A 20,802-nucleotide genomic window follows, 5' to 3' on the forward strand; every position below is an offset into this window, starting at 1 on the left:
CACAAGTTCAAGCAGACTTTAAAATCCCTTACACTTTTTTTTTTTTTTTGCAAGAATGCGTTACTTTGAGGATTAATTAGACCAGCTGAAAAGAACCCTTTCTAGCAGAACCTGAAGGCTGCAGTGTGGAACTGAACATCCTGTGCATCCCTTCCCCTCCAGGAAGTGTGAAGACATGCTCTGGAGATTCAGCAGTACCTCTGACCCTGCTCGCAGCAGTGTGGACAGCATAAACTCTTCAACCTGAACCCCAGAGCACTCCAGCAAGCCAGGGACTGAGCGCTCAAGTTCCTTCACATGTGCTGTGCATATTCACACCCTGCTGCTCTCCAGTGCTGGGCAGAGCTCTGGGACTGGGACTGAGGCTGGCAGCTTCTGCTGGGGCCCTGGGGGGCTGGAGAGCAGTGGAATCAGCAGGGCTGAGGGGAAGCACTCAAAACCACACGGGGAAGAAGTTTCAAAGTAGAAAGTGATGATCACCCACATGGAACAGCCAAGATTTGTTTGCTTTATTCCCTGCACATGATTTTGACATGGGGAAAGAACATCTGCCTATGATCGTACCACGCTGGTCAAGGATCTTGGAGACATGTCTTAAACCCAGAATCCTTAACCAAAACATACCCCTATCATTACCACAAAGTGAGGAAGAAGCTGACATCCCAGCAAATTAAAAACTCATCCCAGAACCTGAAGACTGAAGGACAGCCTTTGCCAGGAAGAGAATCTGTAGTGACAAACAGTTAATGAAACTAAAAACTGCATCTGCAAAACTGCTGCATGAAGCCCAACTGCAGATTTCAGTTATGGATCTTGTGTATCTGCATGTCTGCAGGGTAGGACTCAACAATCAACATGTGGGTTCTAAATTATTTACTCAGCTACAGCCACAAGCCACATTGAGGGGGTGGTTAGAATTCCTATGGTATTTGCAGTTTTTCAAAGCAAACTGTCGAAAGAGAATTAATTACACTGGAAACTGTAAGCAGGATAAAATCTGTCCATATGCAGTCAGACATGGCACCTGCCTCCTCATCCAACCTACAGATTCACCACATAGCCCATGGGTTTGGTTCTTATTTGCATGTGCATAGAGTTGTTTGGCAGGAAATTAATCATGGTTACAAAAACAAAGCCATTTTTTTTGTTGCTGCACTGAAAATTTGCCCCTTCTCTGTCTCTCAGTTCTGAGACTTCTCAGCCAATGAGCTCATCCCAAAATGTTCTAAGTTCAGGTGGGAGAGCAGAGACCAGGATGTTAGACCCCCCTGATCCCAACTCACCTCGTGTAGTAGGAATCCACTCCCAGAGCCTCCCGCACGCTGGAGATGTGCTGCTCCAGTGCTGAGTTTGTCACTGTCTGCAGGGCCACGCTGTTGGCTTCATGGAAGTCCCCAGCATTTTCTGTCAGGCTGTCACCCAGATAATACTCATGGAATTTCAGAATTCCTGCAAGGCACCAGAATCAGGAGGTTATTTCTGCAGGGCTAGAACAGTGCTGTCAGCAGCTATCTAAGAAGATGGCACGGCCCAAAGCACTTGGCATTTCCCGCATAACTGGGGCAAAGTGTTCTGTGCCAGGTCTCCACTGAACTTCTCCAGCATTTCCAGCTTTATTTTTAAAATCTGGGTTTGTACTTTGCAGATAATGGCTCAAAGGCAGAGGAGAGCTTTTACGAGATGCTCAGAATGCCTTTGCTATTGCAGCACTCATATAAATTATAAACCAGATCTTCCATACAAGCCTCTACTAGAGTAATTCACATTTCAATTGATGCACATGAAAAATACCTATTAATAGCCTCTGAGCAAATTAACTGAACACACAAGGCTGAACAAGAGTGTTGTTACTACAGCAGAGTCTCCTCACATCACATACAGTGATTTCACTCTATAAAAGGAAAGAAGATGGATTAAAGCACAGTGAATTATTAAAAGATAGCATTTCACAATGGGTAAACCAGATAAAGGCCACTTCCTGTTTTGCTTAGAATTCCACTGCTACTGCAGATAAAACCTTCCTGCTTTCAGCCTGGTCTATTCTTCCTGATGTAATTAATTCTGCAGCCTGTGATCAACAGTGAAAGGCTGCTCTGGATGCCTTAGCAGCACCAGTTAGAGAAGAGCCAAGGAACAAAGAATAAAGCAATTCCTCCTGCAGCAACAGCAGCAAACACAGCAAGAGCCAAGAGGTTCTGAGAGTTCCACATCAGTGGGACAATGAGGACCTTGGGCTGCCACTGAAGCTGCTCCCTCTGTCAGTGAACAAGAACAGGTAACCATGGCTGGACCAGAGCCACTACTGAAGAGCTCCCAAGAAAGTTTCTTGAGCAAAACCCCTGAATTACCATAGCCTGTACCCTTCCCATCATCTGACAGAGCCTTCCAAAAGGCAGTCACAAACCATGGATTCAAACACAGCAACTGCTTTTCTCCAAGACTCACTTTGGGCAAGGAGGAGACTGATCATGAGGCCAGTGGCAAATCTTACACTTGATCCATATAATTTTAATGAGCTCAGCCTGATAGTGATGCTATAGAATTACTGGCATTTTATTGTGCAAACTACAGGCCTGAAGAGCCAATTAGTGACTGGATGCACAGCAGGACAATCCCACCTTACACTTAGACATGCAACATTGCAAAACGCTCCCAAAAAGCATCTGTTTCACTCACTGTCCTTCCATCTAAGTCAGGCATGTGTGAGTGCTTCCTTCCCTTTCTGAAGCATTTTTCATACAATCTAAATAGTGCTCTTTATCTCTTTAGCTTTGTCATGATGAAGGGCTGCAATTATTAAATTATATCCAGAAAGAACTTGTTAAAATTTACAGTCATCACTTTATTAGATAATGAATAACAGCTGTCTGCAAAAAGCAATCCTCTTCAAATTAATCCTCCTTGCTCCTCTGTGATAAGTGTTTCCACATTCATGTGAGGATCAGGCAGTTCAATGGCATATCAGGAAGTGGGGATGCCCTTCTGTTTTCTGCAATTCACTTCAGTGAATAAACGTCAAAAGCTTTTGGAAGAATAAAGCATAGAACTATAATTAAAGTAGGGATTCTTATGCATAGAAGATCCTCATAGAGCCAACATACTTGGAATTTCATTACTCTTCTGTTCTGCCCCGTGGGAAATATATACAGACTGGAGGTTGAAAAATGAAAATATTAAACATGTGAAACATTTCCATCTCCATATGAACATCTAAGTCCTGAATAAGCACTTCTGAATCATTACTGCTGTGGCTATGCTGTAGTTTTTAGTCTATTCAGCTTTAAGGTACTAGATGGAAATTATTCCCTCCTACATTCACTCTGGTCTCAAATTCATTCCTATTTTCCCCCTTTGTGAGGCATGTTCCCAGGCTTTTGTGTGAAATAAGCAGCTCACCTGCCCCAGGAGCCAGAAGCCAGCTGTACAGATAACCTGCAGCCAGTGAGTAGTAGAGAACAAGTCCCCTCTGGCCATTCACAGTCTCCAGGACTTGGTCAAGGGTCACGGGAGAATAGGGATCTGAGTCCTGCTGCCCAGTCTGACGTTCCACAAGCAGGTCAGCAAAAGCCCTCGTTCGTCCTCTCTCTGCTACTGCCAGTGCCTCATCATGGTGACCTGAAAAGACAAAAGCATCTCTCAGACCTGAAATAGGTGTGCAGTGCCATGTTCACAGGGACAGCTGCTATCCCAACCCCAACAGAAACCTGGGGAAGCAGTGTCACCTATTTCCCAAAAGAGCAGTCTCTGCACTGGAACACAGTCCCACAGAATACATTTGCTGCAGGCAATAACACAACGAGCCACAGAAAGGCAAATCAATGGAGCAAGAAAGGAAGAAGAACCAAAGGTGCCTCAAACCCAAAGACAGACACCCGTATTGCTGTCCTGGAACAGAAATGCTGTGCTGTGTTGGACAGCTGTGGAGCAAAGGACACATCAGGAACTGCCACCCGACAAGTTCTGGCTCAGCATCTGAAGGCATCTCTTACCCAGACTGACAAGAACTCGCTGCAGGGCCTGATAGGAGGATGTCTGCAGGTCGAAGAGTGACAGTTTGTAATCCGTGCTCAGCTGCACCTCGTGGCGGATGGTCTCAAACAGTGCAGAGGCCCGGTACAGCTGGGAGGGAAAAGAGCCACAGTGACTTCCCTATGGACACTGCTCAAAGCACTGGCTGGGAAAGCAGGAACATCCAGGGCCAGCATCCCCTCAGGCTGGGGAGCTCTGGCTCACACCCTCCCTGGGACACACCAGATATTTGCTTCCCTGAGAACAGGAATCACCCAGAGGGCTTGGAGGCCACAAGCCCTCCAGCATGGGGCAGACCATGGCATACCTGGTGCTGGGACTCCTCCAGGTTCCCACTCGCCCAGAGGGAGAGGCCGAGGCCATGACGGATTTTTGCTTCATCTTCTCTGCGTCCCAGCTGCTCTGCCAGCCTCAGTCCTGAAAGGGAATCAGAGTGAGAGAGTGCCAGAGGGGAGAAGGGGCTGTGGCTTCAGTCCCACAGTGCTCCTGTCCAGGCAGGGACAGCTTTGAGCTGCTGGCACTGGGACAGAAAGTGGGGCAGCACCAGTGGTAGGATGGTGAGCAGGGCAGGGACAGCACCAGGATGGCCAGTGGGGCAGTACTAGTGCTGGGCAGCCGCTGCCAGCCCTCACACCAGCACCAGCATGAGAGGTGACAAACACTTCCAGGGACTGAGCCCTCCCTAACTGAGGTTAAGGCACCATCCCCTGAGACACACTCAGTAAGCCCCTATCAGGAAGTTCAACTTTTAAACTCTAAAAGTCACACAGACTAACAAAATCACACTGTTGTCAAACATTGCCAGAAAAGACACCTCTTGCCACATTTCTGGCTTGTTTCCCATCAGCTCTCTCCAGCTCTCTGGCAGGATCTGCATGGTTTATGTGCTGAGCCAGAGCAGAGGGCAGGGGCCTGGCCTGAACAACATGGAGCTCATTTCACTTCCAGCAGCACACTCTGTGCTGTCCCAGCTTCTACACACTCCAAACCTCTCGCCTTGGTGGCCCCTGCTGACAACAGGGACACTTCCTCTGAGGCACCTCAGGTTTCCCCCAGCCTGGGGAGCAGGGCCCTGGCTGTCACCACGCAGCTCAGCAGCAGCTAGCATTCCCAGGCTATGCAGGAATTCTGCAGCACACCAGGAGAAGGAGCTGTGTTTCATTTCTCCCCTTCCAACAGCATACTGGAATCCTGCCAAGGTCAGTTTCATGAAAACCAAACTAACTGATGTAATACATCCTTCAGCCTCCAGCTTCATACACTCCAACTACACAGCTCATCTGCTGCATCAGAGCCCACAGTTTGATCAGCTGCTGCCTGCATGCTGCAACCCCTTGCAGCATCACAGCTCCCAGGCCAGTGCTGACCCAGCACTCAGCAGTGGCAGACGGCTCCAGGACACCTCAGGCTGAATTCCCCTCATCTCTCTATCAAACACCACTTGTTTCACTCAGACTTTAGAAAAACTCACTCACTTTGTCTCACTCCTAGGTGAACACACTAGAAGAGCCAGGTGGCTACCAGCAAGGCATAAATCTCTCCTAACAGAGCTCTCAGAATCAGAGAGATTCATCATAATCCTCTGTGGTTTTCCCAGAGCCAGATCCCGGTATGCAATGCCATTTGTAGAGAAGGTTTACACCTTCAGGCACAAATGAGCTTTACAAACAGACTCTGCTAGGTATAGTTTAGATTCATGTCTGAGGCACCTAAGATGTCCCCAGGAAGGCACAGATCATTCTTTGTCTAGAAGACACTAGAAGGCTCCAACTGAGATGGCAGGCTGGCCATAACAAACAGTTATTCACACAGATGCTCAGCAGTAGCTGTGGATGTGTGCAAGAGCTTCTGCATCAGAGGCCCCAGTCAAACACATCCTGTTCAAGCCATGTTTACAGTTCCTCACCTCTCCATGTCTCCAAGTCTCCCTTCCACCCTTCTGACCCTACCACTGCATGCACTGTAGTGTAATGTAACTCAGCCTCTTACCTTCCTGCAGGTACATCACAGCCTGAGAGTAGTTCTGTAGAGCATGATGAGTCCTCCCCAGGCTGCTGTAAGACACAGTTTTGGCTACGAGGTCGTTCATTTGCGCCGCAATGCTGAGGTGCTGCTCCTGATAAACCACTGCCCTCTCATAGGTGCCCAAGGACTCGTAGGTGAGGCCCAGGTTGCCATAGGCCCGTCCCTGGCCCGCAGGGTTGTTGGTCTCCTCGGCGATCTGCAGGTCCAGCTGGTGGTACTGCAGGGCAGTCTCGTACTCGCCCATCTGCTGGTACACCCCGCCCAGGCCACAGGCGGCATCGCTCTCCAGGGCCCGGTCCTTCATCTCCCGTGCGATGTTCAGCTGCCGCTCCAGGCAAGAGATGGCCTGCTCGTAGTTGCCCAGCTGGCTGTGCAGGCTTCCCAGCTCCCCGTAAGCCTGGGCTTTGTTAAATGCCTCCCCCAGCTCATGTGCCACCACGAGCCTCTTCTCAAAGCACACCAGAGCCTGCTGTAAATTTCCCATCGCCCTACAAGGGGAGAAAACAGCAGGGTTTATTTTGCCGGTATTTCCTTGAGAGAAAGTGTTTTGTCATTTCCCCTGGAAAACCATCCAGTCAGAGGCTTTCCCCCAAGAGACATCCCCAGTACTTTTGAATCAACCTCCTCCTCTCTGGACACTGACATCAGCTTCATAATTTGAGCTGTCAGCACCCACAGGACTCTAACTCACTCCTGTATCACATCACTGTCTATGTGTGCCAGACCCTCAAACACACCCCATCAGTACCACCCTGCATCGACTGTACTTGTACTCCACTGACATTAGAACACACGTGCAGCTCCTTACCTGTGCCCACTGCCCAAGCCTCGGTAGGCCTTCGCCTGATCTTGCATACGGTTCAAGCTTTGAGCCACAGACAGGTACTGTTCATAATACTTTATAGCTTCCTCAAAATCTCCCAGAGCCTCGTAACAATCTCCCAGGTTCCCGTACGCTCGGCCCCGATCTAACACGGATTCATTCCCACTGAGCTGCTGCAGCATGGCCAGCTGCTGCTCGAAGTAGCCAATGGCTTCCTCCATCACATTCATGTTCATCTTGGTAATGCCCATGTTACCGTAGACCTGGGCTTCAATGCTGGGGTCCTTCAGCTTCTGCCCCAGCTCCAGCTGTTCTTCGTAGCACTTGAAAGCCATGGTGTACTTCCCAAGTGACATGTACACTGCAGCAAGGTGACCGTGTGCTCTGCATTCACCTGACATATCCCCCAGCTCCTGGTACACCTCCAGCTCCTGCGTGTGGTAACCTAAAGCCTTGTCACACTTCTGTACCATCCTGTATGCAGAGCCCAGGGCTGCATAGGCATTGGCTTCCAGTCTCCTGTCTTTAACGTGATGGGCTAAGCTCAACTGCTGCTCATAAAATTTTATTGCACCATGTACATCTTTTTTACAGACAAAAATATCCCCCAAGTTCCCCAGAGCTCGGAATTTGGCCTGGGAATTGTTCAGAGACTGTGCCAGGGACAACAGGTACTTTTGACACTCCTCTGCTTTGTTGAAGTCCATCAGGGCTTTGAAGGCCAGGCCCAGATTGCAGTAGGCTTTGGCTTGGCTCAGCTTGTCATGAAGATCCTTTGCTAGGGCAAGATCCTGCTCATAGTACTTAACAGCTTCCTCATAGTTCCCGAGGCAATAATGGGCATAGCCAAGGTTGTGGCAAACTTTCCCCTCGCCTTCCATGTCCTGCAGCTCTGGGGACAGGCGCAGGTACTGCTCATAGTATGGGGCTGCCTGCACGAACTCTCCTCGTGTGCAGTGGAAGTTGCCCAAATTGCTGAGGGCTCGTGCTTCACTCTGGATGTCCCGCAGCTCCCTGGCAATGTTGAGATGATTTTGGTAGTGCTGCAGAGCACGGTCATGGGCACCCAGAGCCTGATAAGCAACTGCCAAGTTCCCGTGTGTGGATGCCTGAGAGGCACGGTCGTTGACTTCCATGGAAATCTGCAGCTCCTGCCGATGGTACTTGACAGCCTGGTCGTACATGCCCAGGGCATTGTAAGCGTTGCCCATGTTGCCATAGGCCCGGCCCTGGGCCGCGTAATCGCTCAGCTCCTGCGCTATGGACAGGTGTGTCTTGTGCAGCCGCAGCGCCGTGTCATAGTCACCTTTCATCTGGTGAATGATTCCTGAAAAACAACAGAAACCAGCTCAAACACAGTGCTCTGTACTAAGCCTCTGCACACAGCCCCTTCCCTGGCTCTTCACACTCAGCAGGGCACAGCCCTACTGAACAAACTGCCTCTTTACTTCTAACAGGGAAAGCCCAGGCAAAGTTTAGCTTTTATGTTATGCAAAAGCACCCATTCACCACAACAACCCGACACAGTCTGGCCTTATAAAATTGCTCTTTATTTCCAGAAGTGATACCACAGCTACTCTGGTAGCTCGAGAGCTCAGACTCAACACATTGAGTGAGACAGCACTTGCAGACGCTTTTCAATTTCAGCGGAATCATCTTGCATTTGTTATGAGACATGGGAACAGGAGCTCTAATTCTGCTGATGATACCACCTACATTTCAATTAAACTCTGTCCTAATAATGCCTGTGGCTACTGTGCAAACACCTGTGAACAAGCCTGGAGGTTTGGGAGCAACTGAAGAAGGCCCTGCAAAACTTTTTTAACACTGATTACAAAAGAGAAAATAGCTGGCATCTTTGGGCAACATGATGAGCACATGAAAAGAGGTACAGAAGTTCTCTTGGAGCTGCAAAGAGGCAGCACCAAGAGACTTGAAACTGTGTTTTATTAATAATGTGAAGTGTCTTCAGTCCATCATAGTGGGAACCCTTAAAAGCCACAGAGGCTGGAAAGCCTGGCCTCCACATGGAGCCCGAGTGTTTGGAAATACCAGATGCTTTTCAAAGGTTGAGAGCCTGAGACTTCTGGTTAAACTCCACATCTTGTGAAAGGCTGATAGCTTGTGCTTCACCCTCAGTCCATCACCTCCTACTCCCCTCATCCCAGTGCACAGACAATCTCCCTGCAGAACACTGCAGCAGCTGGGCTCTGTTACAGTCCATGTCTGCCCTGCTTAACACTGGATCACACACTTAAGGGTGCTTTCCATCTGCATCAGGGAAATGCAACAGAAAAAGTCTGTTGCTTCAGCAGAGAGGCCAACTCTAACATTCTGGCCTGGAAACACACATTTAGATACATTTTTTTGCCTGTCAGCATGGTTATTTTGATGAGGTTTTGTTTTGCATGTGGATTAGATGAAAGAGACAATTAAAACTTGACTTTTTGATTGGTACTGGATGCATTTTAAACAACAGTAATAGATTGTCTCAACAAGAACTGCATGTTCCTTTTCTCCAGTATAACTTAACTCTGACAGAGAAGACAAAAATATAGCCAAATAACAGCTGAAACGTGAGACCCCGCGCTCAGACGTTAGGAGAACTATTCTAACACAAAGTGTGGAGTGGCTGAGTCAGCATACCAACCGAAAGTTATATTTAGGCTAAAATCCAACATTGGAAAACATTCTCTGCTGCACCAGTCCATCTCTCACGTCTCTGTGTCTCCCCAGGACTGGAGCCACAGACTCCCCAAGATAAGGTCCCACGCTGGAAAGGAGATGGGGAATGTAGTTTGTGCTTTGCTGTTCATGCAAGGCCTCCTCTCCCAGCCCTCCTGCCTGCTGGGTGCTGTCACATTAACACAAACCTTGTTCATGCTCACTGTTCTCTCATGCTAAACTGCCCACAAGCATTTTTGCATCATAAACCTATTTTGCCCCACGGATCTGCCTCAATTTGTGTAAAGGAGGAGATCTGCAACACTAATTAAAAAACTGTGACTGTTTTGTTTTCTGCAGTTTCTCTTATCTTCTTCATTCAGCTCCTGAAGACTCAGCTACTAAGAGAAATTAAGTAATTCATCAAGCTCTTTTCAATTACCTGCTGTTGATAACATCAGAGTACAATTAGCATCTACAAATGAACCAAGTGCCAACTGCCAAGCAGAAACAGGAGCTGATTTACAGCATGGGGCAGCCTGCAAGGGCTGGGATTCATGGGCTGCCAACAAACACTTATTTTGATATCCCAGCACCAGCTCTGCTGTTCCCAGCCAACTGAGAACACATCCCGAACGACAGCTGGAACATTGGCAGCACAACTGCCACAGCCATGGCAGAGATGGAAATGCATCCTTGCTTGCTCCCACATCTGGTGCTGTGAGGCAGCAGGAGAAATAGGCTTCACTTGAATGTAATTTAGTCTCTCTCAGCCTGCCAGCAGCATGCCAATGCTGCTCCTTAGGAGAACACAACACTCCTACACCCTATTTCAAAGAGTATATCTGGAATACAAACTTAACTAGGATTTGACCCATGTATCTCTCAACTTACAAGGCAGCAATCTATGGACATATCCTGCTGACAAGCTCCCAGAGAAATGGCCAGGTAACAAACCACATCACTCCTTGCATTACATTTATTAAGACTTATATTTACTCCTAACTCCTGAAGAGCTCCTCAAATGCATTTTATCTTTTCATTTCCCTTTTGCTACGAGTTTGTGCTTTCTAGTGCTTTTCTAAGGAATTTAATAATTGAACACGGAACACAGTTCAGCAGCACACAATCTGCCAAGGGCCTGTTTAATTTATTAAGGCAGTCTCGTGAAACTGGGGTGACTAAGAAGACAGCACACAGCAGACCTTGGGCATCCTGGCAGCAGCTCTGATAGTCTCAGCATTCCATGACAAATTCTGCTCCGTGTCAGGACCTTACCTAGATTGGAGGAGGCTCTGCCTTCAGCAGCTCGGTCCTGCAGGCTCTCAGCAATGTGCAACTGTTCTTCGTGGTACTGCTTAGCCCTCTCCAGGTCTTGCATACATCTAGCTGCATGGCCCAGGCCAGCATAGGCTCGCATCTCAATGGCCTTCTCAGCCAGCTCCTGGGCCAGCTCCAACACATAGTTGTGGTAGGACATGGCTTTGTCGAAGTTCCTGCGGTAGTGGTAAGCACTGCCCAGGTTGCTGTAGGCTCGAGCTTCCTCCCGCTTGTTCCCCAGCTCCTTGGCGATCTTCAGATGTTGTTCATGGCACTGCACTGCATTTTCAAAATCCCCCATTGCAATGTACACTGCTCCCATGTTGCCCAGCTCCCGTGCCTCAGAGAGCTCATCTTTGGACTGCTTGGCGAGCAGGACACATTGCTTGTGGCTGGCCAGTGCATTTGGGTAGTCCCCGATGGCTGTGTACACGTGGCCCAGACTGCTCAGTGCCGAGGATGCTGCCTGCAGGGGGAACAGAGACAATGTAAGTACAAGCATTCATGGCAACCAGTCAGATGGCCCCAGTCCTAGAAATCAGAACCATGACAGGCTATCCTGGTGAAAGAATGTGACTAACAACTAGAAAACCTGCTCCCTGCAGTTCTAAACTGTTCAGGGCAGCAGGAATGGGTGGGGTTGACTCAGGAGGACATGGTTGGACTACCTCTTTCTTTGATGTGTGCAGTGTGTGTTTGTACCTGGCAGAGGGGAAGGACAGCACTGCAAAGATGCAGAGACTATTTGAGGAGACAGAACGATTGCTCCAGTTACCAACATCCTTCCATACCTCTGCTTCACCAAGCACACCACGCTCCAAAGAGCACAGTTGTTACTGTGCAGCATCAGGGTCTGAGCCCCACACAACCTTGGGAATGCAGCAAAGAAAACAGCATTTCAGTAGCTGGAGCCTCTGTCCCTTAGGCACATCCTACCTAAATATAGCTCTGTGAAAACCCGAGCTCCTGCCATCAAGAAACAGCTGTATTTAATAAGAGAAATTATCTGAGAATCAGATTCTTTTGCCCCCTGCATCTCCCAGGATGCAGACCTGCCTTCCACCTGGCAGAGCCAGAGCTCCCAACCAGTCAGCAGGGCAAGGAGCCAAGGGCAGGGATGTGCTCCTTACACGCCTGCTGCCTCAGCAAGGCTGCTCCTTCCAGTGTGCTGACCCCAACTCTTCTGCAGCTCCTACATGTGCATTTCCTTTGCTCCCCAGCTGCTGCTGTGACCCAATTCCAAACCTCCCAAAAGGAGCTGTTATGGTGAGGGCAGCAGCTGGCCAAGGGCTGCCACTCATGGCTCCTGGGCAGTCCTGGCAGTGGCCCCAGCCCCTCCACAGTGCAGGCCAGACCAGCTGCAACTGGTGAGGCCACAGGCAGAGCTGGGACTGGGTCCTGCTCCATTCTGGTCAGACTGGCCACAGAACTGGGGTGGTCTGGCCCTGGACAGGCTCTTCAGCAGCACAGTGACATAAATTCTTGGCTGATACCATGAGGGAGAGCTCTTAAGAGGGTTTGAGGGGGCCTGTTTGGAGGCTGCTACAAAACCAGCACAAAAATTGTTGCTCTGAATTTGAATCCATTTTTACACAAATCTTCATGAAGCTTAATATATACAGAAGATTAAGTCATTTGCAACCTAAGTAGAGAAGAAAAGGGAAAAAACCAGATACATGCAGCCATCTTCCACAAGCCCAGACCAAAGTACTGAGTGGGGTCCATTACAGGCCTTAAGATGCATCAGAGCTCCCTTCATCCTGATAGGAAGCAAAGTGCCCACTGCTATGGAACAAGGCAGCAGCACCCCCTGGGCCAAGTCAAGCCCAGCTCAATGCTATGAGAACTGATAGGGAAGTTCAGAAATTCTGTAAGACTGGCCACCACCAGCAACAGAACTTCTGTTATTGCTGGGAAGAGAACAGAAATATCTTTCTGGAAAACAAGGAGTCAGTGAAATCTGGTGTCTCCTGGGGCTGCTAAAATAAAAAAAAGTGGACATCCATGCGTGCAGATTGCTGAGGAGATGAGCTCTGGCCAAGAGCCATGAGGCAGAGACTCAGATGATGTTAATGGGCTATGGCTGGGGAAAAGAGGCATAAATGGAAAGCAGCAGATCTGAGATTGTGTGCGCACAAGAAAAACTTGACAGAAGCAGGGACCGCGTATCCCACACATGGGAAGAAATCTTTAGGATGTCTCCTAGAATGGGAAGCAGATGATAGGAATTGAAATTTGTGAGGCTGGAAATGTTTATTCTTAGGGCTCCTAATCCCTTTGCCCAAGAGCATGCCCAGGCTCTCACTGAAGACCTAGAATGAAGAGTACAAGCTTGGCAACCATTCTCAGAGCATGCAAAAACAGCTTGGCTGACATGCCTGAGTGCCCAGGGCTGGATTATCTAAACCAGGATGTGGCAGGAGGACCAGTGAAGCAGAAAAGAAAAATAAGTTGAAGGAGACAAAAAGAAATAGAAAATAAAGGGTGAAGAACTGATGAGAAACAGCACGACTTGATTAGAAAGTTGGGGGTGATTTTAGAGGCCAGGCTGTGGCTCACCCAGAGACAAGGCAGGAAGGCCACCTCTACCCTCTGATGTGTCCTTCATTCCAATGGTCCTCAGGCTTTATTCTGCAGCAGCTTCCACTGTTACCTGATCTGAGAACAGCACTTCTCAATCCTCTGGGAGGAGTCTGCATGAGGACAGCCTGTGGCACCTCTGGCTTCCCCAGGCTGGGGCTGATTCGTGCAGAGGCAATCCTCCAGCAAGAGAACCATCAGTGCTCTATTTGCTCTGGGGGCAGTAAGGGGAGCTGGCCCTTAGAGCAGTGCTTAGGAACAATTTGGTGATAACATCTGCTGGGTGACTCCAGTGACTCACTTCAGGGGATTAGGAATAAGATTCCATAAGATAAATTCATGACTGTGTATTTAATAAAATCCTCCACATTACAGGGAACCCCAAGTGGCTCACACACACTGGGCCAAGAGGGATGGGGTGTTCCCACGTCACTGGCAGAGGAGCCCTGCTGTGGCAGGGACAGCACACGGCTGACACATGGCAAACAGACCCCATCTCTGCTAGCACACACCTCTGCCTGGTAGCAGGGTGATGTGAGACTACAGCTCCATACCACATGGGGTTTGCAACAGCAAACAAAGAAAATCAATGTTTTATGTATCTGACAAAGACAAATTTTACAGTGGGGATTGCTTACACCTCCAATTAAGCAATTTATCACTTTAATAGAAAGCAGATTCTTCTGCCATTGAGCTGAGGCACAGAAGGGAGTTCTGAAAAAGGTTCCTAAGTGCTCTCTTTCTCTCAGAGGCAACAGCCAGCTCAGGTTTTTCAGCTGAGTAAGGCAGAGTCTGATGTTAAGCAGATGTGCATCACAGAATGGCACCTGACAATTTGGAGAGATGCATTCCTTGGGTATTTTACCCTTGCCAAAGAATGGTCGTTTCCCAGCCATGTTACATTTAAACAAATCTTCACCTGACTGCACAGTCTGCTTAAATAAGAACACTCTAAAATCATCTTAAAATGGGTGAGGTGAAAATGCTCTGCCTGGTATCTCACTGTAAAGTGCCCTTAATCCCTGAACACAGACACTAATTAAGACTGATCAGAGATGGAGCATGTCCCACTGCATGCTGCTTCTTTCAACTTCCCTTCTCCCTCTGGGCACAGAGTAACAGCAGCTCGATCCTACAGATGTAATGGAACTGTATCCAGCAGATTACCATGCTATATGCATATTCATCACAGCTGTACTGGGGGCAGGCAGCAGCATCTCTGAAGGCCAGTGTACCTCCTCATCCTCATCCACACCCTGTCACCCCTCACCTGCATGCCCTTGCTCCTGAATGCAAACAAAGGTGTGCTGGTTCATTGAGAGCCCTCTGAGGGTATTGAGGGGAGCAGATTGCTCCAGAACAGGCACACAGGGAGAGCTCTGAAAGCACAGGCTGAGTGCTGTGGGTGTCACCACACACAGCAAAATCTCGCTGTGCCCTGTGCTGCTGTAACTGCTCCAGGTAGGAAGGGCACAGGTTAACTGATACCAGGGACACATCCCAGCCTGTCCTCTACAGGAGCTGCTTGTTTTACAGGTAAGGACCAAACCAAGTAACTGCTGTGTACACAGGTAGGACAGCACTGTGATGGGGGTAGTTCCAGTACCTGCTAAAACGATAATTTGCTGTAAATTGCCCTTTATTTCCACTTCTATTAAGCCCCTTCATCATTTCCTCAGAGCTTGGACAACGCCTGATTTATGCACTAAGAGAAGTCTCACATCCAAACAGAGCAGGTGCTCCATCAAAATTAAAATTGTCCTTCTCTCATCCCTTAAAGGTGAGGCTGATGTGCCATCTAGCTTCTTCCTTTGTGTGCCATGCTTTTGAAAATCAGAAAGGAAGCAGCAGGCAATATCCTCCCCTCTTATACATGATCAGTACACAGAAAGAAGGAATGGATTTGCTTTTAGGCAATTATTTCCTGGGGGAAAATACACTGAAATCAATATCCCTGCCAATCAATATCCCTATTTATTTGTAGAAGGTCTCAGTCTTTTACAAAGAGGCTACCAAAGAGCACACCCCAAAAAAGCCAAAGCCGTGGAACAGAAGCACTAGTATCTGAAAGCCTGAAAGGAGCTTTGTAACTACTAACTGAAAGAGAATAACCAGGAATTAATGACACAATACAAACACTCAAAATACACAGTATAAAGAGATGGTCCTGACCCCCACTTGATTAATGGATAAAATCTACAGCTCTCAAGTGTCACAGAGCTGCTGCTCACAACAGAGCCTGCCACGAACTCTGCTGACAATCTGCTCTCAACCCTCTCTGTTATTACTTGCTCAGGAAATTGTTAATGTTTCAGAGGACTTCTCATTCTCCCTGCTCTATGGCAAAAATATCACACAAAGTACATGAATCCCAGCAAACCTGAGCAGCACTGCGAGTTTGACTGCCAGACCATTCACAGACACTCCAAGGGGAATGCTGACTTTCAGCTGCTCATTTGGAGATCAAAATAACACTGCTTCATTCCAATGGAAAATCCACTGACTCCATATCCTCCTAATTATCATTTAGGAGCATGGTGTCTAGTTCTGCCTAGAACACCTGTAAAAGTATACCTGAGCTACACCCTTAACAGAATAGTTTTGCAAATGGTTTTAACCAAGTTAACAGGGTTTTGCTGGAAAGTTGAAGCAACAGCTATTCCACTCCATTTTTAAGGAGTAAATCTGTCTGTCACTCCTACTGACCATGCTGTTCATGTGGGAACTGGGGCAACACCCCTCACTCACCATGTGGTGCTGGGGACCTGGGGGAGTGGGCTGCCATTCCGGGTGGGTTCAGCAAAGCTCCACTCATTCCACAAAGACATCACACAAAATGCACCAGCCCAAGAACACTATGAAGGAGATTTCATAATTGAGCCTACACATCACTTGGGGTTGATCTATCTTTACCCCAAGTAGCCCAAATTTGGTTGCTTTCTGGACACAGTCTGAAAGGCTCCTGTGTGCAATCACTTTAGGGAAAATGGCTGACTCGACATTTTTAGTGGTGATGTAAGTATTCCTCATTTAAAACCACAAGCTTCTCCATGGTGGTGACCCTGAGGAGTGACTCATACCCTGGTCAAAGTCAGTTAGGAAGAATAAGCCAGCAAGTCACAAACTTGGATCTAAGAAGTTCAGAGCAGGCAAAGAAAACATCAACTCCTACAGCAGTGTGCTGACCTGTGCCAACCCTTGCTGCTCTTGTTCATAAGCTGGACATCCCCTCATTGCAAACTCAATACAGAGGAGAAAAGCCCTGGCTGAGGTGGGCCTTCTGAAAACCCAAAGAGTGCTACAGCTGCAGCTCTTGCATGGGTTTTCTGCTTCATTTCTTTTACTGCAGGCAGGTCCAGGCCTCAGCAGTGTGCTGAGCTTTGCAGACACTGTGAAAGTAAAACCAGAAGACTGCATTTCTTTCAGCTAAAATCCATGTGCTGTGGAGGTCAAATGGGGACATTTAAAGGAGATCCTCAGGAAGTATTACATTTCCCTCTTGAGTCACAAGTCCAAACAAAACAAAGCATATGGCCTTTTAGTGCATTCCCAAATTTCCTGCACCAGTCAGATTTCTCTTTGTTCTGCTTAATCCTATCATTTTTGAACCAGACAAACCTGTATGAATCCTGTCAAGCTGCCTCTAAAAAAGCCTGCTAAAGACAGAAAGAGAAAGGCAAAGAATTTATACTCTCAGATACAAATCCAAATGCTGAAGGTCAGGCACTAAGGCTGATCCACATCACTGAACTCATCCTTTCAACCACATAGGTGATTCAGTCCAAGCTGTAATGCAGCATTAATGGACCCACAATTCCCAAGCAAACTCCACTGGTAAGTGTTCTCCCAGCAGCTGGCACTCAGCCTTCCTCCAGGGTACAAGGCAGTCTGCCCTGGATCCCTAATAAAGCAAGACTGCTGGAATCATTTCCTCATCACAGCCTGTCTCTGACATCTTAGTCTATGTTTCCAGGCATGACAAACTGCTTTAGCCTGAAGACTCTTTCCAGTTCTCATTTGTGAGGTATTTATATCCTGTCCTCATTTTCCAGATTGTTTGCAAACATAACAAAACAACTGTGGTCATAAGATTTTCAGATTTTTCCTTTCTGAAAAATGTGACAGCCCCAGGGCCAGACCACCTCTTTGTATGGCTGAGTGTCACACACATCCCACAGGCAGGGACACTGCCATGGGCTCCCTTGTGCTGTAGCTCATGAATGGGTGGGATTTTCCACACTGCACCCAAGATTGCTGATAAGGAGCACATCCTCTATGAGATCTAACTCAGAAGAATAGAAAAAATCCCCATTCTGCTGCCCCAGAATTCATATAAGTTCAGGGAAAAGGCTGAATCCATATAGCCCTGCTATTGACTGAAGATGTGGCTTTATAGACAAAGCAGGGCTGGAGGGACACCTGGAAAGCATTTCCCCTTCCCCTCAGGAAAGGGCAGAAAACCTTGGCTTTATAGAATTTACAGATTTCATTAGAAAGGAATGATATATCTTTCCTTCTGCATCTCCTTCTGGAAACAAGGTGAAATTTGATCTTTGATTTGCACAGCCTGACAGCGAGGAGCTGCAGTTTACCAAATGTGGGACCTTTATACTGAGTTTCATTGCTTTGAAGGGGACTGAGAAAAACTACCAAAACTGCAAACCTAAATAACTACCAGCGGCTGAGCTGCTCACAAAGTATGTTCAGACAGTTACAGAACCTTCAAATTCCCAACAGAATCCAACCAAGGATTGTCTGTCCCAGTAAGCAGACTCCCTAACACTCCTCCAGGGATGCACACTGCAGCCAGCTCCGTGACAATGCCCTCTGTATCAAGAAGCAGAGCACCCAGCTGGATTCTGGAGTCTCCTGGGCTGCAAGCCCATGGGTTTCTCTTTCCAGTGGGAATTTCTGCATTCTGGTATTTCCCCTGCCACACAAGAACCCTCACAGATATGCTAGAGCAAGGTGACACAGAAAATCCACCAAAGCCTGCTTAATAAACATCTTTTTTCTGTGCTACTTAACTACCCAGTTCTAATTATCATTTTCATCATCTCCATTTCCTGCAAATAGTCAGCCTTTCTGGACAAAATCTGCTGAAGCTGCAAACATGAACTCTGCCTTACATTTGCAATCATTTTAAAAAGCATCTTGAGACAGCAAAACCTGGCTCATCAGTTACTGAGCACACCCACCTGCTGCAGAGAATTCCCAGAGCCACAGATGCTCATGGAGATGTCCAGGGCAGCAGCCAGAGGCTGATACAAAGGGTCAGAAACAAGAAGGCACTGAGCCCCAGCAGTTCTGCACTTTTTCTTTCCACAAATAGCTGCTTCCAGAGGGAGGTGGGGGGGAGATCCCTTCAAAACCAGGCCAGGAATGATTGCTGCAAGCTGTTGGTCATCGTGAGTCAACCCAGGGGCAAGACAGTACTGACACGGTCTGTCAGTCTGTCCTCAGCTCTTTGCCTTTCTTCAGCCACACTCCTGAGAAAAAGGGCACCAGAAAGTGCTCGGCTGCACCTTCACCCCAGCCCTAGGGAGAATTCAGGGGTGCAGAAAATTCTCTTTCTCACCCAACACCTTCTGCTCACCCCTGCACGGTGAAGAGAGATGCTGCATCCTAGGGAAAAGCACAGCTCAGCTCAAAGTGTGCCTGCCAGCCAACACAGAGGGGCTGCCAGCACCCAGTGGCTTTCTGGCAGCAGCTTCCTTCCCAAGAGCTCCATGCTGGCAGCACAAGCACTCATTTCAGGATGGTTACTCTATGATCTCGCCATCCTGCCCTGCTATTTCTGAACAGCGGGGCTGTAATCGAAGGCGTCTGAGGGCCCAGGAGAGAAGGGAGCTCTGACACTGCAGAGTTCCTGTGGTGTTCATGGCCTCTGCATGGCAGGAATCGAGCACAGCCTTCGTGAGGGTTTGGACACTGGACACAAGAAAGGATCCCAGCTTTCCCTTTCCTGTCCATTTCTGCTTGTCAGCCACTCACAGCTCCAAAACTCAAGTATTAGTTCTCTAAATGAAATGCTCTGGAAGCAACACAGGGCCTTCAAAATGGCCATCAAAAAGGGCCACCTCAACCCATCCCAAGAAATCACACATCCCTGGCTACACACTGACACTCTGGCCTTACAGAATTCCTAATACAAGACAGTTCTGGACACCTGAGGAGAACTAGCAATGAAAAGGGACAAAGGGGACTAGTGTTACAGGCATCAAAAGCTTTCACATGTACATTTTGACTCCATTCTTTCCTCTGATCTTGGCATAGCTCATCTGTTGCATAACCTTTGTCTAAATCACAGCCTGTGATGTGCCACCAGCACATCCTACCTACAAGAGTTACCTGGTGATTTCCAGAAGATTAGGTTACCTGGTGCTAAAACCAAGCAATTAATTCAGAAATAAGAGTATAGACATAACATTCAGCATTTCCATTATGGGCTCGTGTGACTGCAGCCCTTAAACCACTCTGAGGAGAAACAGGCTGCAAGCTTCTGCTGCTCATCTTTCCTGCTAACATCATCTGCCACTCCTCCTCTGGCACATTCCAGTACCTTGGCTGCTGCTTTAGGGAATCTCTCTTTGTACAACTCCCAGCACTTTCATGAGCACTAAGCAGAGACTGGAAAAAAGAGCAGCAGCCCAAGCTACCAGAATGGGATTTCCTCAGCATGTGAACTGCTGGACAGTATGTGCTGACATTTCATTCACAGAGAACATGGAATATCTCACAAGTACATGAGGTTGCTGCTCTAGGACAGGGCTGTGACTCTTTATCCATCTTTATCAATCAGCAAGGAAGTAAGGACTACATTTCACTCCACTGCAGCCAGGTCTGCTCAGAGTGGAACCTCTCATTCCTGTTCAGTGGCAATTACCCCTGCACAGGCAGCAGTTCCTTACTGCAGGACAGGAGAGGGTGAACTCCAAGAGCCTGCAGCCAGCTCTGAATGAGTGAGGAAAACACAAACCTCTACCTAGGGGCCCCATCAGCCCAGGAAAATTTTATTTTCCACCTCTGTACAAACTGTGTGGGCCTTAGTCAGAGCTAGTGCCAAGAAAGATGCCCAAAGACCAGCGCCTGGGGTACACACGTGCTGAGCCAGGGTCCTGCAGCCCCCTGCCCATGTGTTCTCTGAGTTCAGAAGGGCTGGCAGCACCCTCCTCACTTAGGATGGCATGGTTACACTTCGTACTGCTGCCATGGGGTTACATGACCAGTGAAGCCCACTCTGATACCAGTGCCATGGCTGAAGCAGGGACAGGTATATCCACAGAACTAGCCCATTTGAATTCCCTGACCAGCCACTGCAGGTGGTCAAAAAATCTAACCCATTCCTTACCTGAGATGGC

General features: G+C 48.1%; 1 protein-coding gene across 3 annotated transcripts in view; it reads right to left on the bottom strand.

Moving 5' to 3' along the window:
- TTC28 (tetratricopeptide repeat domain 28) overlaps nt 1-20,802 on the bottom strand; it is a 108,571-nt gene that overhangs the window by 21,553 nt on the left and 66,216 nt on the right. For all 3 annotated transcript variants that reach the window (XM_014874936.2, XM_088176324.1, XM_088176325.1), the window contains 7 exons: nt 10,820-11,327; nt 6,863-8,204; nt 6,019-6,542; nt 4,337-4,446; nt 3,990-4,119; nt 3,397-3,615; nt 1,284-1,449 (listed from right to left, as the gene is read on the bottom strand). In XM_014874936.2, coding sequence (XP_014730422.2) covers nt 1,284-1,449; nt 3,397-3,615; nt 3,990-4,119; nt 4,337-4,446; nt 6,019-6,542; nt 6,863-8,204; nt 10,820-11,327 — 2,999 coding nt within the window. The remainder of the gene's footprint in view (nt 1-1,283; nt 1,450-3,396; nt 3,616-3,989; nt 4,120-4,336; nt 4,447-6,018; nt 6,543-6,862; nt 8,205-10,819; nt 11,328-20,802) is intronic.

Source organism: Sturnus vulgaris, chromosome 19 (assembly GCF_052056855.1).
Source record: "Sturnus vulgaris isolate bStuVul1 chromosome 19, bStuVul1.hap1, whole genome shotgun sequence".
Taxonomy (NCBI): domain Eukaryota; kingdom Metazoa; phylum Chordata; class Aves; order Passeriformes; family Sturnidae; genus Sturnus; species Sturnus vulgaris.